General features: G+C 39.2%; 1 protein-coding gene across 3 annotated transcripts; it reads right to left on the reverse strand.

Annotated features, from left to right (window-relative positions):
• Positions 1–521: 521 nt before the first annotated feature.
• Positions 522–24135, reverse strand: SS18 (SS18 subunit of BAF chromatin remodeling complex). Of its 3 annotated transcripts, XM_035125578.3 has the most exons (11): positions 23981–24135; positions 21260–21336; positions 19920–20004; positions 14423–14576; positions 12676–12897; positions 11635–11802; positions 10687–10791; positions 8352–8444; positions 7539–7655; positions 3554–3687; positions 522–2155 (listed from the first exon to the last, which is right to left on the reverse strand). In XM_035125578.3, the coding sequence occupies exons 1-11, from the start codon at positions 24047–24049 to the stop codon at positions 2129–2131; spliced, it is 1251 nt and encodes a 416-aa protein (XP_034981469.1). In that variant the 5' UTR covers positions 24050–24135; the 3' UTR covers positions 522–2128. The 3 variants fall into 3 exon arrangements, with proteins under 3 accessions (XP_034981469.1, XP_034981470.1, XP_034981471.1); XM_035125579.3 differs by lacking the exon at positions 8352–8444; XM_035125580.3 differs by lacking the exons at positions 8352–8444; positions 10687–10791.

Consider the following 24135-nt stretch of genomic DNA (forward strand, 5'->3'; position numbering starts at 1 on the left):
CTTTTACAAAATAGGACCGTTATAAAACAATTAAACCTTGAAAATGCATTATTCCCTTGGAGAGAAACCCTGGAGGAAATTCTGCTTATTAAAACTGCAATTTTAGTTTCCATTAAAAATGAGAGTAAGACAACAGAAGATCGGCTGGAAAGACAAATTATTTCTTAATGTCAGTTGAGCTTATTTTAAATGAGATAACGTATCTATAGCAGGTTGGGTTCAGCATGTTTTTTTTTTGTCTCAACTCATTTATCTAATTCAGTCATCTTGATTATAGTCTCATGGACCATCATTTTCAGAGAGAATTTTGTAACAAACAGCCTACGCACAACAACATACTGATTACTGAACAGTTAATTCTAATTAACTTGGCTATGGGAAGAGAATTTTGATAAAGTTCTAGAATACAGATACAATTTGGTTATCCTGCACCACCACCAACAAAATAAAAAACTGCAGCAATGCTTGCAAATGAAATATCAGAGTGAAATAGATCTAATTTAAAGGAGCAAATGAAAAAATTAAAATCACAAATAATTTATTCTTCTGTTAAGAGTTGATGGAGAAGAGTTTTAAATAGCGATGAAGTACACAGTGGTGGGAAATTGGCACAGAACCTAAAAGCATTTAATTCATATCTATGTTCCTCACATTTTCTGTTCAAAACTTGATTTTAATTTGCAACAGATAGAAAAAAAGAAAACTGTTCTGAATTTAAAATTATGGAGGAATGCATCTTTTTATGCCTTATGCATTCAGGTACAGCTTATCATGTAAAAAGATAAAAACACATAATAAACATATTTAACTCCTGGGCCAATTTTAGTTACACTTTTAAAAATATGTACCGAGACAGCCTAAATGCATGTATTTCCATGCAACACACTATGGTGATGCACCTGAGAAAACAATTGCAGGTTGATCTCAAACAGTTTTGTGTTCTCTATGGCTCTGCTGTTAATCCAAGTGATGGCTAACTCACACGCAACACTAAAAATTAATGCAGTTCACAACAGAGTTTGGCATTTAAAAAAATCTCACTAGAACCTGGTCTTGGTCTCATATTAACCAGTATGAAATTGGACATAAAACAACAAATGCCTTCTTTCTTAACTCTCATATGATAAAGTTTAGACAAGAGTTTTACAAAAGCGCCTATACTATTTTTGTTACATAGAAATGATCCTACTAAAAGTTAAATACACTTATGAAATAAAATACATGTCAGCCTATCTATAATTTGTTTTTAAATACTTTGTATATTCAAGCCAGGTTAAATGAACACTTTTTAAAATTCCTTGTTACTGCAATCAGAAAAAAGATCACAGCTTGATTTATGTGAAACCATTACAAGACACTTACAAATCCAATCTGAACATTTTCCTGTAACCAAAATAATATTACAGAAAATTGCCACTGCTAGAAACCATTTTTACAAAAGAGCTTTGCACAAAATATTTAAAAATTAATTCTTTATACTAGACTGTGTTATTGTCCATGATCAGCCTGTCATTAAATAGATGGGGTATTAATTCTGCATACCAGTCTGTCAAGAATGTATGCTGAGTATATATATCTCTCTCATACAACAATGAGACTAACACAATAAAGAATGCATCATGTGCCAATCTATATGGGTTTCTGACCTTGCCCAGTGCGTAGTGTACTGCCTTGCATATTCCATATGAAAAACATAATATATAAAATATTGCTGCTGTAAAAATTTCCCCCTTCCCCTTACAAAAGAATCTGTGGAAAAATATTAAATTCCCTTAACCTTCATAAACATACAATGCTGTTCACACATTTCAGTTTGTAACAGTTTGTTTGATGTACAGTTCTAAGCTCCTTGCAAAATTGAGTATTCTCTGTCCAATATTGCCACCTAGAGTACAGATGCAAAATTATTTTAGAAAGACTATCACTTTTGTTTATAACTAGTCCAGACAGAAAATATACTGAAAAGCAGCCATTTATCAACAATGCAGGGTTGCTTTTTCTTCTGTTTCTCTTGTTTCCCAAACTAGATAGAATAGAATATTGTCTTCAAAAGGAGATGTCCACAATACTGAAGAGGCAATACAGCTGCTAAAATTTACTGGTTGTTTCCTGATTTTTTGTTTTTCTTTCATTGTTGGTAGTTTCCATACTGCCCCTGAGAAGAGAGAGGGAGAGAATGAATGTAAATACAATGGTACCTCGACGTACGAACGACTCGACAACCGAATTTTTCGACTTACGAATGGGGCTAATGGCCGCATGCTTACGAATATCTCGACATCCGAAAGGAAACCGCGGCGGTTTTAGATAGGGATTTTTCGACTTGCGAATTTTTAGATAGGGTTGCTTCGACTTACGAATTTTTCCGTTTCCAATGCATTCTTATGGGAAATCGCATTTCCAATGGCATTTTGACTTACGAATTTTTCGACCTACAAAGGTGATTTCGGAACGAATTAAATTCGTAAGTCGAGGCACCACTGTATACTGTTGGTTCCCTTATTTTCCTAGAGCGAAACAACACACCTGGAGTATGTCCCAAAGTTGTAAGACTTGCACATACCCCTGAACTTTTCACTTCATCTAAAGCTAAAGGAATGGTAAATGGGATTTGTTTCAAAATTTCAATTGTAAACTGGATACTATTGATTTTCTTAGAAACTGGAACTGGCAGTAAAGACCTTCAGACTTTAACTTATTGTTCTGACAATCCGACAAAACCAGCAGATTGAATTTGTTCACCATAATTAAACCCTGCACCTTTCAAAACTACAGTGTTTCTACGGTGGCTTACAATAAAAAATACAGTATATAAATACAATATAAATAATTATTAGTAGACCCTGTGGAATGTATTCAACTAAGTTTCACTTAGAGCGCAGACCTGGTGAAATTTATGGGCATAACTTAGTGTCCATTAATTTCAATGGGTTTATTCTGAGTAATTTAAGTTGAAATTAATGAACATGACTAACTTGATTGATTTCAATGCGTATACACTGAGTAAAATGCAAGTTGGATACAACCTGTATCTAAGAACAGCACCAAAGCCCAGTAGCTAAATTAAATTTATTGTTTTAGTGAAAATGTATTCTTAATTTTACTCAGGCCACTTTGATTGTTTTGTAAAAGCTGACTAGAAATTATTTTTAAATAAATAAAACAGCAGAGTTCCACCTCTTGATTCTCTGTGGACTGGAAATATTATAAAAGTTAGAAGACAGAAAAAGCTAGAAGGGAAGTTTTTATGGTGTTGCATTAAACCAACCTGCCACTGCAGGACCGAGGGTTACATGGCACACTGCATAGCTGAGCATTTGTTAGAGAACAATAATGCACACTAACTTTGAATTTTGTTTTAGAATTTTACTTTCAGTAAATTCACTAAACATCAGTTTTGTCAGATTAGCTGTAACCAATTTGTTCCTTCAAAGAGGGCTAAAGAGGATAAACTATAAGCTTGCAAAGACTGAAAACTGAAACATGTAATAATTTGTACCTGAAATGACAAATTGAAAGCTAAAATATTAAAATGGGAATACAAAAACTGCACCTGGTCATATCCATAAGGCCTCTGTTGTGGTGGTTGTGGGGGCCCAGGCTGCGTAGGCCGATATCCTCCGTACTGTTGCCCTTGCCCTTGGGGATAACCAGAATACTGAGGTCCTGGAGCATTTTGAGAAGGACCTGAAATATTTTAGAGAGCAAAACTGAACAAGGATCAACTCAAACATTCAAACTACAAAGTCAGAAACAAATCATAATCATCAATCCATTTATTTCAAAACGTCAGAACAGGCTGTTGATCACACCAATGGGCCCTCTAATCCAGCACCCCATTCTCACATTTCCAACTAGATGCCATGGAGAAACCAGTAGGCAAGACTGGGTGCAGCAGCACTCTCCCTGCATGGGATTCCCAAAAATGAGCATATAGCATACAGAGGCTTACTGCTTCCATCAGTGGAGGTAAAAAAAAAAAGTCATTGTGGTTAGTAGCCATTGCTAGCCTTGACCTCCATAAAGTTGTATAATCGCCTTTACAAGCTATTCAATTTAGTGGTCATCACTACCTTTTATGTGAGATAATTCCGTAGTTTACCTAAATACAATGTGAAATACTTTTGTCTGTCCTGAATCTTCCAACAATCAACTTCATTGGATACTCATGAATTCTACTATTATGTGAAAGGAAGACAAACGTTTCTCTATCAACTTTATCCACATAATTTTACACCTCTGTCATGTCCCTTCTTATTCACCTTTTCTCTAAACAAGGAAGGCCTAAATGATGCAACCTTTCCTCATGAATCATATAAAGTTTGTGACTCTTCCTTGCATAATATTATAACTCCAGGTTTGCAAGAATAATCTCTGCTATCCAGATTTGAAAGATAACAAGTCATTTTATATGGTAATCTTTCTTCTTTTACAAACATGACAATTTTGTTAAACTGAGCTCATAACAGTGACTTAACAAGGCCAAATTATAATTATCATGTCCCTCTGTTTAAACTCTGGAGAAAAGTACAAAGAATACAACCCTTTCCCCCCTTAATAAATACACCCTGTTGTTTTTGCTTTCTGGCAGGCAGTAAGAGTGTGGGGATGAGCCTACAGATAGATGCCCACCAAAGACAAGTGAAGAAACTCTTTTCAAAGCTTTACTTGTCACTTTCCAATCTATCCGCCTTTTCAATAGCTTTTGGTGGTGGAATCTCTTTGTTCTACAATTGGGGAAAAACATTAGAACAAAGCTGTTGGGATCTAGTGTCCAAATTCTTTGATGCCTCCTATAAAGACTCTGCAGGATCCAATTAAACTAAAAGAGCTATGAATATCTAAAAATCAGTAGGGGAACTCTAGTATATAAGCCAAGTCTATTTACGCAGTTGTTAACTTAACTTGATCCAACACTAGGAAGCATATTTTTACATATCATAGAGTGAGTATGTATCTACAAGCTGACACATTTGTCATTTTGCACTGGTGAAAGACACTAATACCTTCCAATATCCTCTTTGCCCTACCCAGAAAAAAAATACATACTGCTTAAAGAAGTCTGTTCAACAAAAGCTGCAAACATGTGGTTTACATCCACAATACTTCAGACACAGGACTACCTCCATACTGGGTCAGATCACTGATTTATATAGTCTCTCTCAAATACAGTATATTAACATTTTAAATGGAACTATGTTATTGGCTTGTTTAAAAGAGAATGCTGTTTAGGATAGTAAGTACACCACTGAACTCCTGCCCACCTACTTGTCAAGTGCAAGTAGATAAATAGGTACCGCTCTGGCGGGAAGGTAAACGGCATTTCCGTGCATTGCTCTGGCTACATGACCCGGAAGCTGTCTGCGGACAAACGCTGGCTCCCTAGGCCTACAGAGTGAGATGAGCATGCAATCCCAGAGTTGTCTGCAACTGGACCTAATGGTCAGGGGTCCCTTTACCTTTACACTACTGAACACTGCTTGCCAATGCAACAACAAGGGCTGTAGAGGGAAGGCTTTCCAGAGAGGACAACATTTGTCCTATTTGCATTGTAGAGGATATCACTTCAATGGTGTACCTTAAGACACCTAAATGGATGCTCAGTGTGATGTTTGACAACTTTCCTCTGAACAGCAAACTCTCATGCCATATCACAAACTACGCTTGGAAGTCCCATCTGTTTCCAAACTAGACATGGTGCCAGCAATGTGGAGGGAAAGACTGCTGTTCAAGGAACACCTACTAAAAGCCTTCTTGGGCACAAAGTATGAGTACTGCAGTAGTCTGGATGCTGACCAATGCTTATTATATAGCAGTCACACTATAAAGAATATCTAAAGTTGAGTTTAAGAAGGTACTGGTCTTCTGCAGCAGCATCTGCTCCAGCTGGTATTCAGGGATGATGGGAATCTGTTTTCCAGATGTTTCTGGACTACAACTCCCATCATCCTTACCTACAAATTTATACTGTAAACCACCCTGTGATCTTTGGATGTAGGGTGGTATAAAATTTTACTAACTAACGACAACACCCTTACTTTTAGATCTGGTATAATTGAGGCAGCCTCATGTTTGTTTACTAGGCAACACTGACTGTTACCAGTCGGGTCCATTCAATGCTGTAAGAACAAAAGGATGCTTACACACATTAAATTCCCCACTCTCTCCTTTCTACTGCAGCCCCCCGAAAGGCATTTCCTGAGGCCTGGCACATGGGCTGCAGTGGGAGGCTGGATATTGGAAAGAGCAGGAGACATCAGCATGGTGGGTATTGCTGCCACTTAACTAGATGCTGCAGGGGCAGGGCTGTGCAGGCACACTGGCAGTGTCAGTCCAATGGCCCCACCCTGCCCTAGCATTGTTCAGCTAAGAAGGCAGGGACAGCTGTGTTAGGAGGACAGCTCCACCACACCAAACTAGCCACTCTTGGGAGAGTGCAAGTCACCTCTACCCAATTCTCTGCCAACCCCCCCCCCATGACATCTGATGCCTTTGTCTTGGGAAAAGGTTTTCAAGGGTGAAAGGGGCTGCAGTGGGAAAGAGGGGATGCAGAATTCCCTTTATATAAGCATCCTTGTACGAATATTGCATTGGATACAACCCAATGAATTCCTTAACCAGGCAGAAATTTGTTCACAGAAGCTTCACTTCAGTGACCTTCAGTTTGCGTGCACAGATTGCAGTCTGCATCTTAGGCATTAAATGAGGATGAAAATATCTATATTATGTTTAAATTCATATTGCAAAATGGTTCAGAGCAAGGTTAGGCACTGATCTTTCTATTTATGTATGAAACAAATTAAAGCTGTAGAAAATATTAAGAGATGATGAAATTTTGAAATTTGCTCAGTTTGTTTAAAGCAAAAGATAAAACAAACAAATGCACTCTATCACAGTCTGTTTCAATTTCAGAACTTACAGAAGACCAAAAATATTGTTTTAAATGAACACTGTGAAGACTGTGATCTTGAGTTTATTTAACTTGGAGGTTCTACAGAAATAAACAAGACTAACTTTCAAATAATGGCAATCCAAATGTGTGTATTAGGCATATTCTACCTACGTCCTTCCCAATTACTGTGTAGGAAGGGAACTGAGCCAAAGGATGTCAAAAATGATTTTGAAACTGCTGCTTTCAAATGTTACTTTTAACAGAGTGGAGAAGTGCTATCTGAAAACAATTTTTTCAAGGCATATGGTTTACTGGTTAGTTTAAAAACAGAAGTGAAAACTCCCCATCCTCTCCCCATAGCCACATGGGCAGGGGAGGGGGAGTGTGTGTATAATCCTACTTTATAAACTGCCTGTGGATTTGAACCTTCTGTGACTGTTGGTGCATAATTGCTCTATTGCTGATGGTAAATTGACATTTTGGTTCCACAGACAGCTACAAAATGGGGAACCTGTGGTCTTCCAAAAATGGCTGGATTTCACCTCCCATCCTCTCTGACCATTGGCCATGATGGCCAAGGCTCACGGGAGTTGAAGTTCAACTATATAGGGCCATAGGTTGCATACCCGACTATATATTTACTCACCATAACCTTGCTGCTGCCCAGGGTAACCTTGCTGACCTGGATACTGCTGCTGTTGATAACCTTGCTGCTGAGGCGGTGCTTGATAGGCTTCTTGCTGCTGAGCATATTGCGCGTTTCCTGAAACATGAGGTTAAGCAAGGATAGTTAAAGGCACTTTTTCTAGTTCTTTCCCCCCTCGTTTTAATATGCACAGTGAACACCACAAAAACAAAATGAAAATCCAGTCTTGATCTCAAAAACTGAACAAAACCAAGAAAACAAACAAACCAAAACAGAAGGAATTAGGCCAAACAAACTGCAGTTAAAGCCAGATTTTGCAAGGCTAAACTGCAGCATTTTCTGCCAAATGAGCATTAAGTTTACTGGAACGTGATGTCATGACATGATGATGCCATGACTATGCTAAATAAATAAAAAAGGACAAAATTAAAGACAGCTACAGAGCACAAACTAGCTACACAAATCAGCAAGCTGTTTCCTAATGGCACTATATTTGTATGTACACATACACACAAAATATACAACTGGACCAATGGATTTATGTTTAAATAAAAAGGTACGATTTGAATAGATGCTAACGGTGTTTTAGTCATTTTACTGCTGTTAGAAACGACAAATTAAGATTTAGATGTTGCAAGAAACTATTTTGAATGCTTCAAGTTCCCTGCAGTTCTCAAAAGCCAGCAACTAGTAGTCTACAAGAACTTTGCATGGGCAGGAAATAGGTTATGTTGTGCAAGATTTTGTTCCTTTGTGGAAGGGAAGAGGAAAAGGAATGTATGTGTGCATGTGTGTGTGAAGGTATATAGATACCTCCTTCGTAGTAATGTTGGGAGGAATCCTCATAAGGCCTATCGTAGCCTTGTTCAGGATACGACGGTTGCTGATAACCGTAATCACTATGACCTACATCAATTCGACAAGAGACAGGAAGAAACGTTAATGGCCTCTGAGTGAAAATCCTAAGAAGTTTTCATCTTACTGAAAAATCAGCGTCAGCTGGAAATACATTAAAAAGAACCTTCAAATTGATTTAGAAGGATTTACCAATAGGATTTCCTTTTATACTGAATTAGCACGTGATATAAAAAAAGTCAGCTAATGAAGTAGTTCTAGCAACATCACAGTGAGGGATAGTCTTGAGCTTCTGGTAATCTTTGTTGTGTGGGGGGGAAAGTATTTTTGTCTTTAAAAAATATAAAAGCATTTAGTCCTTTCACATGTAAAAAACCTGAATTTAATTAGAATGAACAAAGAAACCAATTATCATACACCTGTTCTACTGATTTCCAATTCAAAAGCATATGCTGCTAAAAGCAGCATAACTACAATGAACTTCCAAAAAACTTCATTGCTTTTTTGTATGGCATATCTAAAAAATAATACTTATCTTCCCCTGCCCCAATGTAACTATTATCCACAGCAATCTTTTTTTTTGGGGGGGGGGACACAGGACACAAGAGACAGGACAGCTTTCCTTCCAAATTCTCCTTTATCATATAAGCACAATAAGTAAATGCTATGGACACCTGCCATTAGGATCCAGTTGGTAAAAGAAACATCCTACCTGATGCTTGCTTTAAGTTCTCACATATTTCTCCTGCTTGTAATTAGAAATCTACTTCATTAAGTAATATTGACCATGGTCAGTAATAATATGCTTCTTTTAGTTAAAAAGTAATACTACATTTTTCAAAATGCTTTCAACTTTTGTGGCAACTACAGTATCTGTATATAAAATCATTCCTGATCATAGGCATCCCAAATTTTATTCAATTGCATATTTTATATCCTGCTACTTTTTGTCAGGTTAAAAATGCCTTTTCATAATTAATGCCATGATTTGCAGATCATGTTATACATGACAACTCTTGCATTTGCCAAACTGAAAAGAACAGAGCAGAACATAGTGGCTCTAATTCATCTAGCTGCAAATGGACTTTTGAAAATGTTCACAAAAGTTACCTATGCCACAGCAGAAGATAACAGAATTTTATGTATTTTATACCATTTATAAGCCACTCTATCATTCACGTTCTCTTGGCGGCTTACACCTCTGGTTTGGTCTTGTGGATAACATCAAGAAGCCAGATAAGACACAGTATGACTCCCAAGAGGGAAGTTGTAGCAGTGATTAATGGAATTTGTAAGAGTGCTTTTGTATGACTCTGCCTTACCATACTTTTACATGTTACAAAACTGGCTCTAACATGAACCATAATTAGGGGTGTGGAAGTCTGATTTCCTGACATGGAGATTAAGTAAATCATGAAAATGATGGTGATGAATGATAAAATGTGATAAAATGCCAGCAAATTCTATCTGAACATGTTTTTTTAAAAAAACACCACACCGTTAATTTGCAACAAATAGTTGCTCTGAAAAAGGTATTATATTGTGTGCCACAAATTAATGTACAAAGTGTCATGTTAGCTCTTACAGCAGCCATGAATCCATCCATATATTTTTAATTTGCCTTTACTACCATATATTAAAATTGAATTTAAAAATCTCCTTTCCTGAGGAACATCCTTGCACTTCCCTATAATATACGACAAGAATTTCTAATTTAAGAGAAAATTTTACAATGCTAAGAGCCAGAATTTGTACTTCCCAAAGTTATGTGATTTCCAAAATCAGAAAAATGTTAAAAGGAAAAATGGAGTTATCTAGAATTCTGCATAGAATGCAGCCACGAACTGAGTTTAAAGAGCACAGCTTGCTCTTTAAACACACACAGAGAAAAGACATTGAAAGCATATTGGTTGTTTTGTTAACAGCTCTTAAGTAAGTATTGAGCTTTAAAATTTCTTTTTATAAACAAAATGATATTGAAAAGCAGACATAATACATGACTGCATCAAGTGTTCTACAAACGGTGAAGAATTTAATATATCTTGAGCCAAAAAAGGGAATTCTGATAAAATCTGTATCAGGGTACTAGAACTGATGTTACAAAGTTTATACTTTGAGTGAGCTGTTAAATAAAGTTATCCATAGGGTTTCAGATTACTGAACTTGCAAGCTTTAGTAAATATAAGAAGTGTTCTAGTGATCAGTTGCTAAAAGTTGTTCATCAAATAGCTTTATATATAACTGGTAATGGGCAGGTATGTAAAATGGGAAAATTAATATTATGAGAGATTACCATCAGGGTAATATTGCTGGTTCATGCCTTCTGGAGGACCTTGTCCACCATGACTGTATTGGTCCCCATAATAGTCTTCCTGGCCTGAGTACTGCTGTGGTGGGCCTGAAAAACCACAACCAGTCAATATGTAAATAACTTATTTTCTCTGTTAGCACGCTCACTAATTTCTCAGTTTACTATGAGAAACAGTCCTCATCTAAGACTTCCCCCACCCATGTCACTGTGTTTCAGAAAGCATACTTAATGCTTTGTGACTAAACAGGTATGTATTATATATACAGCAACCTGACTGAATTATATACCCAAGATGATGCGAATATAAATTTCTAAAAACAGAAAGACTATATATATGTGTGTGTGTGTATATATATATATACACACACACACATATTTGTTGCTCTTAAAAAAGGAAAAGGAAAAGTAGATAGTTGTTGATAACCATCTCATCTCGTCTAGCGTGCAACTTCTCAATTCCACTCTACATTAGTACAGATTGTACAGTATTCCATATACTGAACATAGATTTCAGCGAAGTTTTATCTTTTTTATATAACTTTTGATTCGAAAAAGAAAATTAGAACAGAAAAATATAGGTTTCAACATTTAGATCCAAAATAGTGACATTTTGGCTTCAAGTACTATTTTGGGGAAGAATATAATAGTACAGGATTGGAAATAGCCACTTGTTTGGGGATTTGCCTTCATGTTCTGAGGCAGAAAAGCTTTGCAAAAGCTAACTCTTTTAGGCCTAAAATGATAAACAGAGCAGGCAAGTACACATGTAAAATTGTGTACTAGAACCTTTTGTGGCCTTCTTCTGTTTAGATAAATACAGAATGTATGTCAAGAATATAGATAGAACAGGATATAGGTAATAAAATCAGCTGAAAGTTTTTCTTATGTGTTAATTAATCAAGTGGTGAAATTGGCAACTTTGAATCTTACCTTGCTGTGGTGGTCTGTATGGAGGAATCTGCCTCTGTCCTATCATATGGTTTCCTTGGTTAACTTGACCCATCATCGCCATTGGTGGCTGCTGTCCCTGATAATGTTGCCCACCTCCCTGGGGCATGTTATACTGTTGAGAAGGTGGCTGCTGGTGCATCATTGGGCCTACAGTGAGAAAAGCCATAGCAACCTTTTATGCATTCATTCTAACTATAATCTACATTCAAGACAAACAAAAAGAAACCTTAACTTTTCTAATTATCAGCTTTGACAAGAAACAATTTTGGGGCACCAGAAACACAAAATATCTTGCAAATCTTTTTTCTACAAGATAAAAAAAAGTAGTTTAAGGCTAATATACAAAATATAGTAGTTAATAGACAAATACATATTGGGAAAGGCAGAAGCTGCTCAAAAAGAAGGATGAAGAAACCTTATAAAGTGTTGAATAGGCTAGAAAAGTTTCATTGGCTTCAGCTGACCTAGCATAGTGTAGGAGCTTGAAGACTATAATCTAAGATTTCCTGCAACACAACCTTGTGTTTGCTTTAACAATTTGCTAAAACCCTGCTTTGGGTCCTCTGTATAAAAGGCTTGGAAAACCTGCCAACATATAATTTTAGGTACCTTTTCTCTTTATTGTAATCACAGTGGTGTGCCAACTCTGCTTTTTCCTACCTACAGACTAAAACCTGCTATGATTTAAACAGTTGTTCACAAAAACCTGTGTTCTTGCTTTCGCTGTGTGGCAAACTGTGGAAAATCCAAGCTGCCTGGATTCACAGCTGCTCTGTCTGGCTCACTTTGAGTTTCTGAACTCTTAACTGATTAATTTTTTCAGACATTTTCAACAAGTAAAGATCAGAAACCAACTCTACTTTTCAATAGCATAACTCAGTTCCAAATAAACACATTGAAATCATTTTATCTTATTTGCTGTAAACCGCCCAGAGATCTTCAGATGAACGGTGGTATACAAATTAATTAAATAGAAATAATAAAATAATAATAATAAAGAGTAGAAATTTATTCATTTACCTTGATTTGGTTGCATTGTTATATTTGGTCTAGGACCATAGTTTGCCATAGGCTGTCCTTGGCTCATTGTCATCTGATTCTGTCCAGGCATGCTTTGAGAGGATGGCACTGAATGATTATAACCTCCCATGGACCCATGACTATTTGAAGGCATGTTCATGGAACTGTTTGTCATGTTGAGCTGGTTCGGTCCAGGCCCCTGCATAGGCATGTGATTAGGTCCTTTGAAAAAAAATAATTTCTATATTAATGTCTTGAAACACACAATCACAGAGCTATGATGCTCATTTAGAAATCATCTAGGCTGCTCAATAAGGTTTGTCACTTAACACACTTGGAAGGCTGAAATTTCCTGCATATTTAGTTAAACTGCCCTTCCAAAAGAAATAACATTTTGCATCACTGTTAGTATTTCCTAGATTGACTATAGCTTTGTATGCTGAATGTAGCACTCTATTGATGACCCAAAATCATGTTTATACAGATTTGAAACATTTAAATCAATACCCAAAATAGTTAAAACAATGGTATGGTTAAACAATAGAATTTGTTGACACAAGACGTAGCGATAGCCACCAACTTCAATGGTTTTAAAAGAGCATTAGGTAAATTCATGGTATGTAGGACCATCAATGGCTGCATTCTCCTCCATATACCAGCTACAAGTGGAGGGAATGCTGTTATTTGCAGATCCTGCTTGCAAGCTTCGCACAGTAATCTGGCTGGCTACTCTGAGAACAAGATGCTTAACTAGATGGGCCTTTGGTCTGATCCAGCATGGCTTTTCTTGTGTTAATATGGTATTCAAACAGTAGGGTCTCTTTGATGGAAAAACAAAACAAATGGCGGGCATTCCTTCTTCAATGACATTTTGTGTGCTACTGTCAATCTTTCCCCAGAATAATACAGTGGTAACTCTGGTTAAGAACTTAATTCATTCCAGAGGTCTGTTCTTAACCTGAAACTGTTCTTAACCTGAAGCACCACTTTAGCTAATGGGGCCTCCTGCTGCCGCCGCGCTGCCGAAGCACGATTTCTGTTCTCATCCTGAAGCTAAATAATAGTACCTGAGGTACTATTTCTGGGTTAGTGGAGTTTGTAACCTGAAGCGTTTGTAACCCAAGGTACCACTGTACAGCCTAATAAAACTGATAAAACATGTAACACTGTTTTGCTTTTATCCTGCAAGCACTGACATGTCACATACTTTTATTCTTTAATAAAAACTTGACTTCAAGTTTAGAACTGAAAAAATCATGTTGAGGTATTGTACACAACTTGCTTGATATACAGCTCCTCCCCCGTCATTGTACCATAGAGAAGATTAGTAGAAATTAGATTTTCTGTCTAAGTGACTTTTCCATCAGCTTCACCTCTTACTTATCACACTAATTTAGATGTGATAGCATGAGATAATCTTTCAGTGAGAATTTATTCAACCACAGGCCAGTACCTTTCTTCAGAAAGCCTTCTAAACACAGCTGTAACTGTATGGTTTCAGACAGACTAAATTTAGCCAGTTCTGTTCAGAGGAATGCTGTGTGTCAGCTACATCAAAGCCCAAGGGCAGCCTGATAAACACAGAATACAGGTCACATAGCTCTGTAGCTAACAAACTTAGAGAGCTTGTACTCAGGGGGCATTCAAAGCAGTTTTGTCATCAACCATCTTCTATCCCTTGAGCCCACATGTTGTTTCAGTTGCTGAGCAACCCTGGTGTTAATGTCTTCTTTGAGAAAAAACTTACCAGGCATCTGGCCGTTCATCTGGTTCTGCATGTGTGGTGCAGGAGGGCCCCCACCTACCATACCATCTGAACCCATATTGTGAGAACGTGGAGGTGGGGGAGGGCCGCTCTGACTCATTCCTCCTGGACCCATTGGCATATTCTGTGTGGGTGGCTGAAAGACAATTTAATGAAACAGAAGAAGTTAGTACAATAAATACCCAGCATATACATGTGGTAGGTACATTAACTAAGTTCTTCAGCATGTGCCTTGCTTCTCCCGATATATTCAACTTCCCTCAATACCCGGTAAGACTTTGCAGCACAACACTATCTTCCGGTATGACTATTCCAGCACAGACTTTCGCCTCACAATTCAGGCTGTTTCTCGAAGCTACGAACCTGAGTAAACTGTTTTGACCAAACTGTTTTGACCAAACATGAACAAACTGTTTTGACTAAACTGCGGGAGGCAGTGGAAGACAGGAGTGCCTGGCGTGCTATGGTCCATGGGGCCATGAAGAGTTGGACATGACTAAACAACTAAACAACAACAATAGGCTGTTTATTTAGAATGTCAACCTTTTTATCTGTAACTGCTACAAAATAAATTCAGGATTTTACTTTAATGTTGAATATGAAAACAGACTCCCTAGGAAAGTGCTGGACTCTCCTTCATTGGAGGTTTCTAAGCAGTTTGAATGGCCATCTGTCATGGATGCTTTAATTGGGATTCCTGCATTGCAGGGGGTTGAACTAGGTGACTTCAGGTTGCCTGTGGGAGCTTGAGACTCTTAATTGTAAGGTTGTGACTCCGAGTTCCAAGTTGGGGGGGAAAGATTCCTGCACTGCATGGGGGTTGGACTAGAAGACTTTTGTCATCCCTCCCAACTCTACAATTCTATGATTAAGCGATCATCCCATAAATTCCCACAGGGACACTGGGATAGAGCAAAAAAATTCTGCTCAGGGAAGAGCATTCTATTGCACCCAAAGAAGAGGAAGCAGGCAATTTTTGCTGATTCTCCCCTCTACTTCCAACCACCTGAAAATCTGCTCCGGAGAGTTGAGGAGGTGTGTGAGGTGGTATGCAGAATTACAGGGGAAATGTTCAAAAATTAACTCCCCTATTACATCAGCAAAAGCCTCAGCTGGGTATTTATTAATGCAAAAGTTTAGAAGGAAAGCAAAATAAAGGTATATAAATGCATGACAGTCTCCTCTAGGAAGGTCAAAGAGGGTAACTGTTACTATCTTCTCTTTGCCATAGGAACTTCAAAGGACAGAGTACCCATCATACTTCCCATGAGAATCTCCCACAAACAGGGAAGGCTCTTATCATACAGCTGTGTAAATAGACCTGTGAGGTAATCATGAGACACTATTCCCAGGGGAAATTTACCATCTGGTGTAAACCCTGTATATACAGGGGGCAAGATGGTGCTGTGGAAGTGATAAGTGGTGGTGGGAGTCATCATGCTAAAAAAACCGGTAAGTCTAGAGAGGGAGACTTTCTGCCCTGCCCTTTGCAGCAGAATGGCAGTACCTGCAATTTTAGTACTTTTTAGTTTCTGGTTTTGGCCCAGCAGCTTTAAGTGCCTCTGAACCCAGGGGTTGCTGGAGGACCACATACCCTTGGTAAACTATTCAAAACCCACGCACTCTTACCTTTTAAAAAACCTACTGGGTAATGGGAAATGTGATGTGGATGGCCAATGGGAAGGATGCAGAGACAGCTGGACTGCCCTATACACTTGAGACAATAGCAAACTGTTTTGGCCCCTATTAAATTTTGTTTGTTGGACCTTCTATTATATCTAATCCACCCAAACTTGTCTTTTTTCACCACATCTACCTGAAGCATCTTGCACCCAAAGACATATGTTGTCAATGTGGTGGCAGTGAAACATATAATCTAGTCATGCCCTATAGTGGCAGCGTTCTGGAAAGAAGTCATTGTCTGTGTTAACTCCCTCCTGGGAAAATCCTGAAAGGTCCCCTGCCTGAAACCCTGATGAACTGCTGCCAGTCAGAACAGACAGTGCTGAGCTAAATAGATCAATGCTCTGACTCAGTAAAAGTCTGATTCCTATGTTCCTAAATTTCATTTCTAAAATGCATATTAGACCTGAAGAAACTATACAGCCATTCTTGTGGAACAGCTAAGTTCAGGACTGGGGTTTCAAACGTACACATCTTTCACAAACAAGAATATTAAATGCACTCCTTAACCTAAAGAGTTGAAGTTTTGTTGGTACCCACTATCAGATCATGAAAGTCAGGGAGTGGGTTACTGAATTGCCAGCAGCAGACATAACAGGAAAGAAACTTCAAGTTTCACTAATTTTAACTAAGGCACTGGAACTAAATGTGTGTAGATAAATACCAGGAACAAGAGAAACAAGATTTTGAAACTTGCATCAATTCAGGACATGTCAATTCTTTTAAATAGTATAGGATAAAGATTTTTAAAACATTTTTAAAACATTTTAAAAATCATACTTGGTTTACATGTGTATAACCATGCAATAAATAGTTATTCATGCTTAAGGAAAAACATGTTTGGATCCAATTTTCAAAAAGCTAAGGCATCTAAAAACACTAAATAAGCAGGCTATGACTTTCATGGATGTTAAAGATGTTATATTAAGAAAAACATCTGCCTAAAAGTATCAAGAAAACTATTCTTTCAGACATTAGCAGAATGTTTAAGTTTGAAGAATATTAGTAAGGTTTTCCCAGAGGACATGGCTGAACAAATAATTTGTTTCCTTCAAGAAGTTGATAAAGAAAAACAGGTAAGTATAAAGGAATCTGTTATGTTTTCTTCTTTAGGTGTTCAGCTATTTTTAAAAAGCCCTAGCCTGTACATTTATTCCACTCTTTCATCCATTGTCTATTTATTGCTTAACTTCTAATTCTTTTGCATCAAGTGTATTTTTTAACTCTAGGTACAAGAAAGATTTCAGGTAGTTGCAAGCAGAGATGGGCAAATTCCTCTAGCTAGGCTTGGGATTTGTCTTAAAAAACTGTTCACCTCAAATGTAGAAATAACTTGAATTGCCCAACAACCCCTTCCCTTCCCACTCATCTATCCATCTCTCCCCACCCACTGCACAAAAAGAATTGTGGCAACAGCAGAGGGAGGTAGAGACAGCTAGTATTTTGCTATGGCTGCATACCAGATGCAAGAAGCACTGTGTAGTGCAACTTTCTCAACACTGGCAAAACTAGAATTCCTAGAACACCTTGCAGCTGGCATGCAGCCACAATAGCATCCCAGATATCAGGGAGACAAGGGTGGGAGGGTGAACCTTCTTCCTTTCTTCCCTGCTGGAGCAGCATGTTTAAGAGGGTGGGAGGAAGGGGCAGTCCAAGTTCCTCTCCCGCTCAGTTTATAGGTGGAGAAGCCAACCTAATTAGTCTTCCAAGCTATATTTGGATATAGTTCACATTTATTATGAATAACAAAAGTAGCCAACCTGGTACTCTTCAAAAGCTTTGGGCTACAATTCCCATCAGCTGCCCAAGCCAGCATGACCAATGCTCTAGTCTGATGTGAGCGGCGCTCCAACAGCATCTAGAGGGCACCAATTCAGCCACCTCCCAATTACAACAGGTCTGGCACCAACAGTTGCCCAAGTCAGGCACTGGCTAAAAATGTGCCCCTCACCAGCCCAGCCTGTTACCTACGAACTTAGTGGCTCCAGCTGGTGGTGTGTGGAGGCATCACTTCGAGTTTGGTTCTCATCCATGGCAGCTGGCTAGCCACCATCTCTACTTCCCTATTGGCCTGGGAGTTTCTTGAGAATAGAAAAAGGGCTCCTTCACAGAGCCAGGCATTTGGGCAAGGTGGTTAGGTGTTTGGTTGACCACAGCCGCTAGGCAGGCTTTAACAATTCTAAAGCTGACTTTTTCTGTTTTAAAAATCCTAAGCCACTCTTGCAAACTGCAGTACCACCACAGGCATTCTTCCACAGAAAGGCTGGATCTTGTTAACGGCTTTTGGTCTTCTCTAAGAACCAAGGTGCCAGAGAAGTTTCCTGTAGTGGTGCTCCTGCCACCATAGAAAATAGTATTTTTTTGAAAAAGAGGGGGCAGTAGGGAGATGATGTTGATGGTGCTGCACTGTGCTGTAAAGAAAAGGGTGTGTTGGGGACATCAGCAACAAAAACTAGCATGGAGGTAACAGAAAACAGTGATGTGTTTTTGGCTAACAACTCTTGGCAAGGCTGAATTTCCAAAGGTTTGTGATGAGGTACTACTATGCAACCATAGGGCACAACCTTAGTGTGTTAAGTGGCATTTTCAATCAATCAAATATTAGGTTAAGTTTCAGTGCCTCAGTTGCATTAAATGGGATGGCTCTGAATAACTGTGGGTGGAAGGAAAACAGCTGCAACTGCTTGCTGAAGAAGTTGTATTACAGCTCATGTAATGCTATGCTAAGTAGATTCTATAGCAATTATCATGCTTCCACCTGTGCAAGTAGTTATGCAACCTCTTACGCAAGCAAAAAAAGGGAACCTTTTCTCTCTCTTTCTTGTAACACTAGAACTCAGGGAAGATACAGGACAAAAGAAAGTACTCCTTCACAATGTTAAGCTATGGAATTCACTCCCACAAGAGGCAGTGATGGCCACCAACTTGGATAGCTTCAAAAGAGGATTAGACCTTTGGCCTGATCCAGCAGACTCTTCTTATGCCCTTCAGCAACTGGAAGAATTAGTTGCATGGAGTTAGTATTTTAAAAACAAAATGTAGCACCTTACCATATCCATAAAGAGACTTGGTAATCTGTGCTAAAATAGTCAAGGTATAATCTATTTATTTTATTTATTAGATTTATATACTGTTCTTTATCATAAGATCTCAGGGCAGTTCACAGAATAAAATACAGGATAAAAACAAGTAAACAAGTAAAACAAAACAGCAAAACAAGAATCCCCCTTCCCACATACAGATTTAAAAGGCTGTGGAATAGTAATCAGCCAAAGGAACATTTTTGCCTGTTGCGTAAAAACATATAGTGAAGGTGCTAATGAAATCTCCCTGGGGACAGCATTCTACAAATGGGGAGCCACTACAGAGAAGGCCCATTCTCATGTTGCCACCCTTCAGACCTCACATGGAGGAAGCACACAAAAAAGGGCCCCCCAAGGTAGAATCTGGGAAATTTATATGGGGAGAGGAGGTTCTTCAGGTATTGCGGTCCTGACTGAGCCATTTAAGACTTTATAACTCAAAACCAGCACTTTGAATTGGGCTGGTTTTAATTATGACTGATCCTGTAGAGTATTAAGAAATACAACCTTTTCAATGAAATCAAGCAAGTGTTATTCATAAGGTTCTATTTTAGTAATATACTGCAAACAGAGATATATGGGGCAAAGATGTTTGTTACAAGGTAGAAGAAGCCATGCAGAAAAATTAGTACAGATATTTGTGATTAAACATTTCTTGAGGTACATTTTTACATTAGAAAGAGCACACACAATTGTCTTTACAAGGTACTTACTGGTGGCAGTATAGATTGCATATTTTGATTGGAGTCTGCTATTGTGGCTAGGTAGACCAAGTTTGTATGCAGCAATTGCTGATAACTATAAAATAAAGAGTATGTTTACAATTTAAGGTTAAACATTCATGTCACTACTGTCAAAAACTGCAATGTAGCTATTGTAATGGCAGCCTCTTATGAAGACTTTGCACTGGGCTACACTTAAAAACAACTCAGAAACAGGAATTGGTGTAGCATACTCAAATTCTGGTCTCCACACAATGGCTATTAATTAGTTTTAGGCACCACTTCTAGGTGCTGCTTCTGACATCTTAAAGTTCTTGAAAGCCTTATTCCCACATATCCTAAGTACCTTCCTGTGTAGATGGTTGATAGTTGATTGGGGTATTTTGGGTAATGCTGGTTGTAGGGAGCACACAGTTGTCTTAATTTGCCTATTCAAAATTTTACACCATGATTGCCCACACATATGTGCATGTCACAAAAGTGATATACCAGGCATGTTCAACTTTCAAGAGACTGTGATCCACTCCCAGTATAAAATACTGGCAGTTATCTACCCATTGTCACTGGAGGGATGAGGAGCGTGTGCAGGGTGTGTGTGTGGAAGGAAGTGGCTAACTGGACACGGGAGGGGGGAGTTTAAATGGGGGGGAAGGAAAGGGAGGCAAAAGTTCTCTCTGGGGAGCCAGTTGGCTTCTCTCTTCCCCCCAAGCCAGCCTTTTCTGTCTCCTCTCCTCCTTCTCCCTCCTGTCAAAGTTGATGCAGATCCCGATATCTCCTTCCTCCATCAAAGGGAGCCGCGCAGCTGACTTGGATCCCGATCACACTTGCCCTCCCTCCTTTCCCCCCATTGTCAAAGGGATCCAGTGCAGGGGCTGCCGCTGCAGCCAGGCCAGGGGGCAGTCGAGCAGACAAGAAATGTTGCCACCCCACCCCAGTGCTGGGTTTTGTAGATGCCGCTGCCGCCAAGGCCAGGCTGCGCGACATTCCTTGCGCTTCCTGCCTGGCCTGGCATTCCCTGCTGCTGCGGCGGAGGGACGACAACATTCCTGTGATTGACCAGGATCACTCTCGTGATCTACTGCTTGATCACAATCGACTGGTTGGACATGTCTGAGATATACTAACAAGCTAACTGAACAGAAAAAAATATTACTTGTACCAACCAACACCAGACTAGATATAAGCAGAAGTTAGAGATTATGCACTTGCTTGCATAATGTGTTTTGTGCACCTGAAAAACCTGTCGTGTATGCACAGCACATTATTTTAGAGCATGGTTAAAGTGAACATGGCAAGAATGAACATGAATTACATTCAGATAATTAACTTACTGAGAGCACTCTGAGGTTTTGCCTTTGTTCTGGTAGTCCATTATACACTGAATGAGATGGTTGTTTTCATCCAACATCTGTAATAATAAAACAGATTCTCAATAAGGTCAATCCATTCAAGCACCCACTGAAATCTATTCTTCCAAATCTATTTTCTTTTTTCTTTCAGAGTTGCTGCCTATCATGGCAACAGGATTACTAATCTCAACTGGAGCTAGATTTTGTCACAATCTGTCTTTTCAACCCAGATCATTAACTTTTTTGGTCCCTGTTGTGGAATCCAGAGTTCAGCTTCATTACCACTACTATTTACCGGTATCTGTTGTACTTTTTCCTCAGTATGGAGGAGGGTACAGCAACATATCTAACTGATTTTCCCAGTTTCCCTTTTAGCTAACAAGAACTTCAAGTTCCACCACAATCTTAAGCATATTTAAGTGGTATTAAGAATGACAGAATTAGAAGAAGTGTGCATGCACACAAAAGCTCATACCAATGACAAACTTAGTTGGTCTCTAAGGTGCTACTGGAAGGAATTTTTTTAGAATTAGAAAAGTCAGACAACCTAAAATCAAATAAGCTTCATTTGAGTAAGTGCGGGCAATTAGGTATTTTGAAGCAGTCAAACTGCTGGAACACTTTAGTTTTCTAGTCATACATGGATTATTCCTTTCCCTCCTCACCCCCACAATAATTATTTACTCATAATTTTTAGAAAGAAAAAAAATAGTAATTTCTGCTTTCAAGAAATGTCAATTGAAGCTATGACACTTCATTTTTCCTGTCTTATGCAGTCACTATAAAGACAAAAAAATTCTACTATAACTACTTCTATTACTTCAGTTAGTTAAAAACATCAAATTCTTGATTCTGCACTTATGAAGTTAGCTACCAGAGATAATATAGAACTTAAAATTGTGTAGTTTACTTAAACAGAATCAATACTCAAGCACCAGTTTGAGCAAATGAAAGTATATTATCTTATTGCAATCCTGAGACCACCACTGATAGACTGGTCTTATTAGTTCCATATTGCAGATGGGGAGGAGGTGACTTAAGATGAAACTGTATGGTTTGAAAAAATCCACCATGCTCAAAAAGAAATGTAACTTCTAGTTCAGTCACTTAGAAACAGTTCTGGGACTTCAATGAATTGGTGTTAAAACTGTAGCCTCAATGTCTGCAAAAGGATGCAGACCATCAAATTCGTAGTTAACTACCAATGCCATGAATTAAGCAACACCAGAAACCATAACATCTATATGCTTTCCACAGTGATCTTTCCAGTTCTGCAAGTGTTTCCACCATCAGGTTTCTCAAGTTTTCAACAGTACTTTTGCATTACAAATATATCTTTAGCACCTTAACAGTCCCATACCCTGTTACTAACCTATCCATACCAGCCCACCCTCCTTTTCAATCATTTCCCCTGAAGCATAACAATTCAACTTACAGCAACTCTTTAAAATCTTCACTCTTCTAAACTATTTAACTTACTTTTAAAGTACTTCAGCTGAAACATACACCTCCAGATCCAAGTTTTTAATTTTAACTGCTCCCCAATTTCATACTGAAACAGTAGGTAAGAGCTATGATTTCTCTTATATTCTGCCTTCACCACTGTGTTAATACTGAATGCCTGCTCTTATATTACTCAGTAAATAATTATTTGTGACACCACCACCCCCCCCAACCTCAGTAGATCATGAGTTAGCAACATGCTGGATGCTGTGGGCCTTCGGGGTGGGGAGGAGAGGTAGGAGAGAGAATCACTTATAATTAGTGGGACATCTCTGGCATTTTCACATCCATGTAACAAGATTTTCTGCAACTTCTTGAGCAATTCCAGCTAATGCACTCCTCCTTCCCCCTCCCCTATAATCCATTTAGCTCTACCATTCCCGTCCACTCCATGATTATGTTGTGTGGGGCCGCAGCTTGAGCTTTCCCGATTTCCAACATTTATTATTACTGATTTCATTTATATCCCACGTTCAGGGCCTCCAAGTGGCATGCTATGGCTCTCCCCTTCCTCATTTAACCCCCTCCCACCCTCAAATAACCCTACTGAGTTCGGCTGAACTGAGAAGCAGTGACTGGCCCAAGGCCACCCAGAGGCCATCAAGGCGGAGTGGGCATTTGAAACCTGGTCTCCCAGGTCCTAGTCCGGCACTTTTAAACCTACAGTACTACTACAACTGCACTAGCTATCTCGACGTATACAAGTCACAATACTACTACTACTACTACTACTACTGACTTTTAGAAGACACCTGAAGGCAGCCCTTGTTTAGGGGAACTTTTAATATTTGATGAACGATTGTATTTTAATATTTTGCTGGAAGCTGCACAGATGGGCGGGGTATAAATTACTACTACTACTACTACTATTTAAAGTGGGAAGTCGGTGCGGCTCTACGTGTTGGATATTCAAGCCACCTCCACCCCACCCCCTCCCGTCAACCCCTTCATAGTCACAATAGCGGTCTACCTCGCAGGGCTGCCACAAGTTCAACCCCTCCATTAAGCGGGGAGGTGTTGGGACAGGGAAAGAGAAACGGTTAAGGACTACTTTTTTGGGCTCCCAAAGTCCCGAGCAGCCCCACGCGCGAGCCTGGGCGCCGACCTCCCTCACCCCCCTCTGTAAGGCGGGGAGGGGGCGGCGGGTGAGACCCGTCCCCGGCTTCGGCAGCCTCGCCCGGCCTAGGCCCCTCAGCCCACCTTCTGGATGGCAGCCGGCGTGATCTCGCCCTTCCCCCGCTGCCTGGGGGCTGCGAACGCCACCGACATCTTGGGCCCCCGCGCGAAGAAGGGCCTCGGCGCGCACGGCGGCGGCTCCCCGCTCCGCCTCCTCCTTCCTGCCCACTCCCGCCTCT

This window comes from Zootoca vivipara, chromosome 8, assembly GCF_965207765.1.
Source record: "Zootoca vivipara chromosome 8, rZooViv2.hap1.1, whole genome shotgun sequence".
NCBI lineage: Eukaryota > Metazoa > Chordata > Lepidosauria > Squamata > Lacertidae > Zootoca > Zootoca vivipara.

Excerpts from the sequence above, each read along its gene's own strand:
- SS18 (XM_035125578.3), bottom strand. The coding sequence starts at position 24,049 with ATGTCGGTGGCGTTCGCAGCCCCCAGGCAGCGGGGGAAGGGCGAGATC. Across the intron at positions 8,445-10,686 it reads CCAGCAATATTACCCTGATG|GTCATAGTGATTACGGTTAT; the intron begins GTAATCTCTCAT and ends GAATTGATGTAG. Across the intron at positions 7,656-8,351 it reads CCAACATTACTACGAAGGAG|GAAACGCGCAATATGCTCAG; the intron begins GTATCTATATAC and ends CTCATGTTTCAG.